Here is a 10,006-nt window from a genome sequence, read left to right as displayed (position 1 = left end):
TGATTAAAATGCTTATTAATCATATAATTAATTACTACTACTACAAACTACAACTAATCACATCACATATACATATTCATCCATTCCATGCTATTATTAAAGTAGCTGTTATTCAGTTTAAGTACCTGAAAAACAAAACAAAAGAAAGAACACTTAGCTTTCATGTGTGTGGTGGATTACATTTGTCTTTTTCTTTTTTCCTTTTTCCTTCTTCTGTTTTTTATTTTTTAAGGATAAAAGGCATTAACTTATTCATATGGGGTACAATATTTTCGTTTCCACCACTATACGGTGAAACATACATGTATATATATATATATATATTAAGAAATAAAACAGTGACTTATGAAAAGCAAAAATTGAAAAATTGAAATAAAAAATGTCAATCAAGAATTTTCCTTGGAGGCAAACTATATATAATATTGAGTCACTAAGCCTTTTTAGGACTCTTTGGACTTTTAAGGACACTCGTCGCGAGTCCTAAAATGTGTTTTTTAAGGACTTTCAATGAGAGTCCTAAAAAGTACAGAGACATTTTTTAAGACTTACATTTATGTGCGTGTCCTAAAAAGGAGACTCGTAAATGATATTTTGTAGTAGTGTACAACAAGAAGTTTGACTTTTTCAGGCGCAAAACAAATTTTATAATAATGCGTCCGGAAATCTTTTTTAGGGCACAAAAAGTTTCGTCCTCTAACGTCTACAATTGCTAGTCTGGAATAAAATTGTATGAACACTTTAATTATAATCACCTGCATGCATGCATACATTATCTTATATTACTTTTGTGTATATATGTATATATATATTGGATTGTAATAGGAACCATATACAACATTTTGGGTATTTAATGATATATATAAATATTGTTATTTTTTTTACTAGAATTATTAAGGCAATAGTAATTCTCTTAGGAAATATTGATATCTCTTAGTGATTCTCGTAAAAATAACAACTTTTATATATATCATTAAATACTCAAAATGTTGTATATGATTACTATTACAATCCAATATATATATATAAGTAATATAAGATAATGCATGCATGCATCCTGGTGATTATTATTCAAGCGTTCATACAATTTTATTCCAAACTAGCAATTGTAGACGTTAGAGGACGAAACCTTTTGCGCCCTAAAAAGATTTCCAGACGCATTATTATAAAACTTGTTTTGCGCCTGAAAAAGTCCAGCTTCTTGTTATAGTGCATATTAAATATTTAGAAGACCTTTTTGCTTAAAGCTTTCTACCATGTCTCTTAATGTTTCTTCAAAGGGAATGAATAAGAACTTCTTGCCCTCAAATCTGAGACTTGGTACGATGGCTTGAGAGACAATTCATCTTCACATCTGCAAAACAAGAGAGAAAAAACAACAATTCATGTAGATATATGAGTAATATATTTATATATATATATTCCTGCAGCAAGTAATATATATATATATATATATGCTGAGTCCAGTAACATTTTTATCAATTTCATGTTTACTAATTTTATTTAAAGAATGCCCTATAGCCACAGACAATTTCTTAAGTTATGTTTAACTATGTTTTTTTTTTTTTTTTTTAAATATGGGATCCCATCCAAACACTGTTTTATTTCAAGGTACTCTAATGTAAAATTTTCTAAAAGTTTGTTTTAAGTTTATCTAGCTCCTAACATTCGATTTGACCAAAGTTGACCATAAGGAGTTGACCTCAGATGGTTATAGTCGTATTTCGGTGGGTCTAGTTAAGAAAAGTCGGGTCTTTACAGAATGTAAAGTTGTAATACTAGTACATGTTTCTAAAAGAAAAAGAAGTCTTATATATATATATATATCTACATGGTTGAACCCATCAATTCATCATTGAAAGGTACAAACTTGGGCTTTCCTTGAGTGGTTCAAGAGCTGAAATAATTAAAAGTTTCTCAAAACACTGTAACTTCTATAGAAAAAACTTCAAAAAATTTGAGTCAAAGGTTAAAAAGAAAAGAGAAAAAAATACAGTAATTAATAGTTTCTTTAGTGAGATGGTATGGATGGGTTTTCCAATGAGCATAGATGAGGTTTCCACATCTGCAATTCTCATAATACAAGGCTCAAGCTCCTTTGTCAGTAATAATAGGAACACAAGTTTTGTAACTCTCTGGGTTAGTTCTTCCATTGAGCCCACAATTCTGCAAATACTATACTGATTTATTTTCTTCCAAAATCTCAAGGGTTTTGGACCATTTTAGCCATAGTTAAAAATTCAAATTTCTCAATCAACCTTATGTACTCTCATTCCAACGGGATAATTGTCTGAGAGTACATAAGGTTGTTAGGGAAAAAATGGAAGAATTCAACAGTGACAAAGTGATTGGGGAATTTGAAACATTAACTGCATTCGCTAAAAAGGTCCAAAAAGAGATCCTCGAGAAGATTTTGGAAGAAAATGAATCAGTGGAGTTTTTGCGCAATCCAAATAAGTTCACCAAGGACCACCAAACTTATTAGGCTGCCAAAAAGGTACAAAATATATTTTAACAAAAAATTAACCAAAAACAACAAAATAATTTATTTTTTCCTAGAACATGCAAATATTGAAAATAATTATTCAATACTATTTTTTTCTTTCTTTCTTTTTTCTCCCACAAATTTAGAAGAGAATAACAGTCAATTCAGCGGTCGTGGTTCTAAGCATTGGCACCATCATCCTCCCGTGCAAGTAGTTCCAAGCTGAAAAATGATGAGTTGAATCATAATTTTGAATATAATAAAAATAATATATAAAAATAGAGAAAGAAAGAAAAGTAAAAGAAAGAGTTAGGTTAAGACATTGGGTGGCGACTATATCGATGTGGGAATCTATAGCATAAGTCCTCACATCAGAATCCAAATAGAGCTCAACTATTGGAGTCTAATGAAAATACTACAATAAGTTCATTGTACTCAATATTTATATCCCATTTAAGAAAATTCACATATCAAATATCTCGTTGGTCTATAAGTATATAAAGTTATTGTTGGAAAAGATGGAAGAATTCAACAGTGACAAATGTTATTGAAGAATTTGAAGCCTTAACTGCACACACTAAAAAGGTCCAAAAAGATACCCTCAAGCAGATTTTGAAAGAAAATGAATCAATAGAGTATTTGCACAATCCAAATAAGTTCAATAAGGACCACCAAACTTATTAGGCCGCCAAAAAGGAAGAAAATATATTTTAAAAAATATAACAACAAAATAATTTTTTTGTCTTCTTTCTTTTTTTTTCCACAAATATAGAAGAGAATAACATACAATTATGTTGTCGTGGTTCAAAGAATTGGCACCATCGTCCTTCCGTGCAAGTAGTCCAAAGCCGAAAAATGATAGGTAGAATCATAATTTCAAATATAATAAAAATAAAAAATAAAAAAGGAAAGAAAGAGTTAGGTTAAGACACTAGGGTGCGGCTATATCGCTATATAAATAAGTTGATCCTCGATGTGGGAATCTATAGTGTAAGTCCTCACATCAGAATCCAAATTAATAGGGCTTAGCTATTGGAGCCTAATGAAAATACTACAATAAATTTATTATACTCAATATTTATATCTCGTTTAAAAAAATCCACAAATCAATTATCCTATTGGTCTGAGAGTACATAAGGTTGTTGAAAAGGATGGAAAAATTCAACGGTGACAAAGTGAAAGTGATTGAGGAATTTGAAACCTTAATTGCATACGCTAAAAAGGTCCCAAAAGAGACCCTCGAGCAGATTTTGGAACACTACTACAAAAAAGGCTTTTTCGGACTCACGGGGCACGAGTCCTCTATTTGAGAGCCTAAAAAATCTCATTGATGTAGAGTCCAAGAACTTTACTTAGCTAATTATTTAGTAGTATTATAGTATGTACAGTATTATCTTTGTAACTGTGGATTTTTGGTTCAGACCGGGAATTATTTGGACACTCATAGTAGTACTTATAGACTTTCTAAGTTTAACCTATAGTTTAAGAATATTAATTTTAACCTAAGGTTTGATTATATAGCTGATATTAAGAATAATATTTATTATACTATAAGGTTTAGATATCAACCAATAGGATTTTAAGCACATGTTATGAATGGGTGATTAAGAATTAAGTATTTTGAGGATTTAATTTAATAAGGAGTAAAGTTTGAATGTTATAGGGTCAGTCAGCAGATTTGAATACGTTGAGGGCTTAGTCAAGGCTGTTTACTCCATTCAAACTTAGCTAAAAACGTGTAATTTCGTGTTTAATTAATCAGCGTGTGCCAATATATCGCAGCTATAGGGGGCGATATATCGCAGCACGTAGATACGGAAAACACGAAACGATGCACGGTCGCCTCGGGCATACTGGCCCAGGCGATATATCGCCTACAGGGGCGATATATCGCCTCCTTCAGCATAATTCAAATGTTTTTGAATTCTTTTTCCTTTCAGCCATTTAACTTCTTCATAAGTCCAGCATCTTTTGAACGAGTCTTCAGCCTCTGCTGAACGATTATTCAAATTATTTTCACCTAAAAAGCTATTATTTTTATTCAAGTAAAACTAAGATTCCTTCATTCCCAAACTCTATAAATAGGACCTAGTACCCAGCCACTATTCACCTTTTGCTCTAAGTTAAGAGGCTGCAAGTGTTAAGTGAGTGTGAGAGTATAAACACCTGGGTTTTGGGGAAATCATAAGCTTAAACATCATAAGCTTATCAAACACTTTGGGAAGTAAGGTTCTATAGTATTTCAGTTGTGGTGTAGATTGGTCTTACAAGTCTTTGAGGTAAACCAAAACTCTAGTTCATTTGTTTTATGTTATTTTCTTTCTCTTAGCCTTCTACTCAGTCTCCTAACCTCATTCTCATTTTGGTTAGGGAATCTAAGTTCTTGAGCACATAAGTTTGGTAAGTGTGACTTTCAATGGTTTAGTCTTTCCATTCCTTTCATTTCATCTATTTTTCTTCATTAGACTCACCCTGTTATATATGGTTTTAGGAGTGTTCCAAAAAGTTCCAACGCTGTCCTCTTATCCCGGTAACTTTGGTAAGGAAAATATGATAGAAATGCATATGTTATATGTTCTATATGTTATCTTATGTTTTATGTTATTAAATGTGTTGTGATATGTATGTATGTATGTAGGCTTGGGCATATGACCCATATGACTAACAAGACCCCAAATGGGTTATGGGCATATGACCTACTTAGCTAGTAGGACCCCATTAACTCCATGGGCATATGACTTGTTTAGTCTATGGGACCCCAAGTAATAATGGCCATTATAATAAGTGTATGCAATAAGTGTTATGATATGTCTTTATGTTTATTATGAAATTTTATGTTTATGACTATGTGTTAGATTTTCCTTGCTGGGCATTAGGCTCATTCCTTTTTGTTTTATGTGCAGGAAAATAGCTTAAGAGGCGGTAAGATTCGTGGACACTTAGAGAATGTGTATCGATGGTTGTTAGGACTAGTTTTGGTATGGTTTTAGGACATGTTTTAAGAGGCAATTTTAATCTTTTATTTGGTTTTGTGCGATATTAAGCCGGTTTTTTATTGTGTTTTCAGGATTAAGTGTGGTTATGAAGGAAAAAGTTTGAAATGGAAGGAAAATTGCTTAATTCTTGAAGAGAAGGTGTTAAACGGGCTAAGGAATGGAAGTTAGTGAAATCGGGGGTCAAATTGAAGATTTGGTAAAAAATTTGCAATTTGAGCCGCAGCTCTATGCACTAGCGCCGCGGCCCTGAGAGTTACAGAGAAGGCAGCAATTGAAAGGCAATTTGAGCCGCGGCGCTACTCGAAGTCAGAGAGGAAATTTGGATCGCGAATTGCACTTGAGCCGCGGCTCTATTCATCAGCGTCGCGGCGCTTGTCCGTACGGAAGCCAAAGTTAGGGAATTTTTCAAGGGGCAATTTTGTCATTTCGCACATAATTAATTAGGGATTATAAAAGCTTTCTTAATGACGTTTTAGAAAAGATCAACCCTAGGAGACGACTGAAGGCACATTGGAGAGGATTGCAATCGGAATCGAAGAATTCATCACAGTTTTCTTCTTTTCTACTTTGAATTTCTGTATTTTGGATGCTTTTAATTTATTCTATGGTTATTATGGATTTGATCATGAACTAAACTATTTTTCTAGGGTGTTAATGGATTCTCCTGAACCTTTATTTTAAATTAATGCAAGTTTTATGATTTCAATTTTATCTTGTGATTTATTCAATTCGAATCTAATGCTTGTGAATGATTGATCACCATTAATATAAAATATATGATTTTGATTCGAAATCTGAAAAGTGAGAATTGATTATGCTGTAATTGAATAAACATAGATTTCATATTAGGACGAGAGTACCTGTGTGATCTGTGTAGTTTTAGGGTTGTTAATCTTAATGCCAATCTTATGTTTATTAATCACAGAGATGTAGAAAATTTGCATAAGATTGAGACTTATATATCCTAGTACGAATATAAGTTATTATTGTTGACCTGCTATCACAAGAGAGAAGTTGAATAGCAAGATTTGTATTAAGGAGAATTAAAGAGGAGGGTTGATGAAATTAATTTCCCTAGTTTTTAATCCATTGAATTTTCTTAACGTTGTTTATTTTCAGTTCTTGAAGTTAATTTTAGATTTTTGTTTTACAATTTTAGTTCATTCTTGTGACTTAATTATCGTTAGCCAAATAGAAATAGGAATTAAGTCTTGGTACTTAATATACAGTCCTTGTGGGAACGATCTCACTTACTCTTTATTACTTGTTACGATTACGTGCACTTGCGTATCGATTTTCCACAACAATGGTGAATGGAGTCAAGGAGCCGAGCGTTATTCGATTCGAGGATGTAGTTTTGTTTTATGTCTTTTTACTTGTATTTTCCGCACTATTTCTGTAATGTCTTTTTATTTTAAATTATGTTTTGTTTTTAAGACAATGGGATCCCATATCCTACTTATTTTATGAAAGTAATTCTATTTCTACAAGTTTCCAGTAAAGTATGGTATTTTCGCAAAAATGTAAGTTTTATGTATAGTTTCGTTAATGGTCCAAAAGTCTAGAGTAGTGGGCCATTACAATTGAGTGCCTTTAAGTGAGTCCTAAAAGAATGTGCAAGTCCTAAAAAGTCTTATTTTTAATTTTTAAAAAATTGATCGATAGCCAAAGCTCCTGCCGGAGCTCCGACGTTAACGGCGGTGCCACCACCCCACGATAGTGATTTGGGAAAATGATCAATCCTTTAGTGGGTTTTGATGCCTAAAGCACAAGGAATGCACTGGTGGTATTCGTTTGGGTCGGGGTGGCTCGAGGCAGTCGAAAAACACTCGGAAGAGTTTGGGAAAAATAGCACCACCGCAACTTCGAACGAATTTAGGCGGCGGAGGGCGACACGTGAGGGGTTGGGCTCGCGGGGGTCGAAGGTCACCAACCTTCTGCGTCCATTGCGTCGGTGCGTGTAGGAGGGGGGTGGTCAGAGCGTCGCCATCCGTGGCTTAGTTGTGGAGTTCGTGAGAGATAGAGATAGAGAGAGAAATGGGGGAAGAGAGCAAGAAGAGAGAGAGAGTGAATGGGCTCTTGTGTTATATTTTTCTTTGTGAAGTAATAAATAATAAAATTTTAGTTAAAAAAATATGAGAGAATTTGAAATTTTTTAAAATTCAAACTTTTAGGACACACATAAGCTATTAGGATTCAGAATTTTAGTTAAAAAAAAATTGAGGGAATTTGAAATTTTTTTAAATTCAAACTTTTAGGACACACATAAGTTTTTAGGACTCGCAATGCAAGTCCTAAAAACATTATTTTAGGACTCGCAATTTTAGTTAAAAAAATTGGAGGGAATTTGAAATTTTTTTAAATTCAAACTTTTAGGACACACATAAGTTTTTAGGACGCGCAAAAGTCCAGGCGGTGTTTGTTTAAAAAAAAACTCAAACTTTTAGGATACACATAGTTTTTAGGACTCGCATCTAGGTCAGTGCCCTAAAAAAATATCCTAAAAGAGTGTTTTTGTAGTAGTGGAAGAAAATGAATAGCATAGTATTTACAAAATCCTAATAAGTTCACAAAGGTCCACCAAACTTATTAGGCCACAAAAAAGAACGAAATATATTTCTTTTTTCTAAATTTAACCAAAAACAATAGCAAATTATTTTTTTCCTAGAATTTACAAATATTGAAAATAATTATACAATAATTAACTAAAAGAGGAAAGACGAAAAGGAAAAAAATTAGGGGGATATATGACTGCATGCACTCTTGAAATCACCACATACAAATTGATAACCCATATATGTAACAGAAATACACTTATTTTATTGGCTGAGTTTGTTTTATTCTTCTTGATTGGGTTTGTTAGTTGTTGGGCTGTTTTGCTCTTGGGCTTGTAATTTTCCTATATATAGCCCTCTTAGTTGTATAAAAAATAACAACAATTTATTTTTCCTTTTTGATATTCAGATCAAGTGTTAAGGCCCAAGTGGCATTTTTCTTTTTGGTTTTCTTGGACAAGTAGGTCCAATATGGTATCAAAGTTTTGAATATACCAACCCTAGCTACTTTCTTTCTTTCGTTCTTTCTTTCCCGAGTACCTCTCCTCCAACCTAGCCACCTACCCCATTGTTCCAACCCTAGCTTATTTCAGCCTTTCAGCCGAAACCTAACCATCATCACCACCATGGCTTCCAACTCCCGCAGCCGCACGTCCCTCATTGGCCTCTGTGCAGAACGCGAAGAAGACGGTCCTCGCATCTCCATTGGCTCCTTCTCGACTCATCAACCGGCCATCTCAACCACCAACTGCCATGGCAAGAACACGATCTCAGAGGTCTACCTCTGAAACTGATGACACTTCTATCGCTCATGGCATCCCAGCCGCTCCATTGGATGGTCGGACATCTCCAACCGTTCCACCTCCGTCGACCATTCCTCCCACTTCCGCAGCTCTACCACCATCAGTTCCTCCGGCCATTGCTTCACTGATTTCGCCAATATATGAGAACCCATACTCTCTTTCTCAAGGTGACCAACCAGCATCAGTTTTGGTCTCTAACATCCTCCAAGGTAGCAACAACTACAACTCTTTGGTTCGTTCTATAACCATTTCTCTTGTTGCCAAGAAAAAGATGGGTTTCGTCCTTGGTATGATACCCACACCCTCAATTCATTGATGCAGGGGCTATCTATACATGGTTGTGGGGAACAGGCCGTTTCCCTTTTCCATATGATGCTAAATGAAGGTTTGATTCCTGATGAGGTGGCTTTTTCAGTTATCCTGACAGCTTGTAGCCGATCTGGGCTGGTCGAGGATGGTAGGCAATTATTTCATTTAATGAAAAATGAGTACTCCATTGCTCCTTCGCAAGATCATTATGCTTGTATGGTTGATCTTCTCAGCCGTTCAGGAAGGTTGAAAGAAGCTTATGAGATTTTGAGTTCAATGCCCATGGAACCCAGTTCTGCTTCATGGGGCGCACTACTTGGGGCCTGTAAGCTACATTGTGATGTGGAGCTGGGTGAGTTAGTTGCCAGTCGGTTGATTGAGCTTGAACCTCAAAATGCTGGTAATTATGTGCTGCTTTCAAATATCTACGCTGCCACCGATCGCTGGTTGGATGTTTCACTTGTGAGGAGCAAAATGAGAGAGAAATCTGTTAAAAAAATACCTGGTCGCAGTTGGATTAGATCACATGGCTAAGTGTTGTTTTAGTAACCATGAATAATAACAGTATTCTCAACTATTGGTGGTAAGAGCAAGAGGAACCTAGCTGGTGCAGTCTCTTCTAATTCATTTCCCAGTCAATTGTACAATTGTGTGCAATTTTGCCTGGTATACAAGCAGCCCTTTTCTTCAGCTTGTCACTTCAAGCATATGATTGTGTTTCTCTTGTCTAACATAAGCTTGGTAGATCGTGTTAGAGAACAGGTTTTTCCTAAGCTTACCTTAAGCACTTGATTTGGGCAAAAGTATTGTCATTCAGGTCGTTTGTTTCAATTGTTCTTTCCATCTAAGATAAACTGCATA

The 10,006-nt window shown here is 34.6% G+C and overlaps 1 protein-coding gene across 1 annotated transcript; it reads left to right on the top strand.

Annotated features, from left to right (window-relative positions):
* The first annotated feature begins 8,786 nt into the window (after positions 1-8,786).
* LOC133830915 (putative pentatricopeptide repeat-containing protein At5g37570) lies at positions 8,787-9,679 on the top strand. Its single transcript, XM_062261032.1, has 2 exons — positions 8,787-9,068; positions 9,158-9,679. The coding sequence occupies exons 1-2, from the start codon at positions 8,787-8,789 to the stop codon at positions 9,677-9,679; spliced, it is 804 nt and encodes a 267-aa protein (XP_062117016.1).
* Positions 9,680-10,006: the final 327 nt, after the last annotated feature.

Source organism: Humulus lupulus, chromosome 4 (genome assembly GCF_963169125.1).
Source record: "Humulus lupulus chromosome 4, drHumLupu1.1, whole genome shotgun sequence".
Classification (NCBI taxonomy): Eukaryota; Viridiplantae; Streptophyta; class Magnoliopsida; order Rosales; family Cannabaceae; genus Humulus; species Humulus lupulus.
This window is presented reverse-complemented; position numbering and strand designations above follow the sequence as displayed.

Coding starts and splice junctions, on each gene's coding strand:
- LOC133830915 (XM_062261032.1), top strand. CDS start 8,787: ATGGCAAGAACACGATCTCAGAGGTCTACCTCTGAAACTGATGACACT. Junction 9,069..9,157: donor GCAACAACTACAACTCTTTG/GTTCGTTCTATA, acceptor TCATTGATGCAG/GGGCTATCTATACATGGTTG.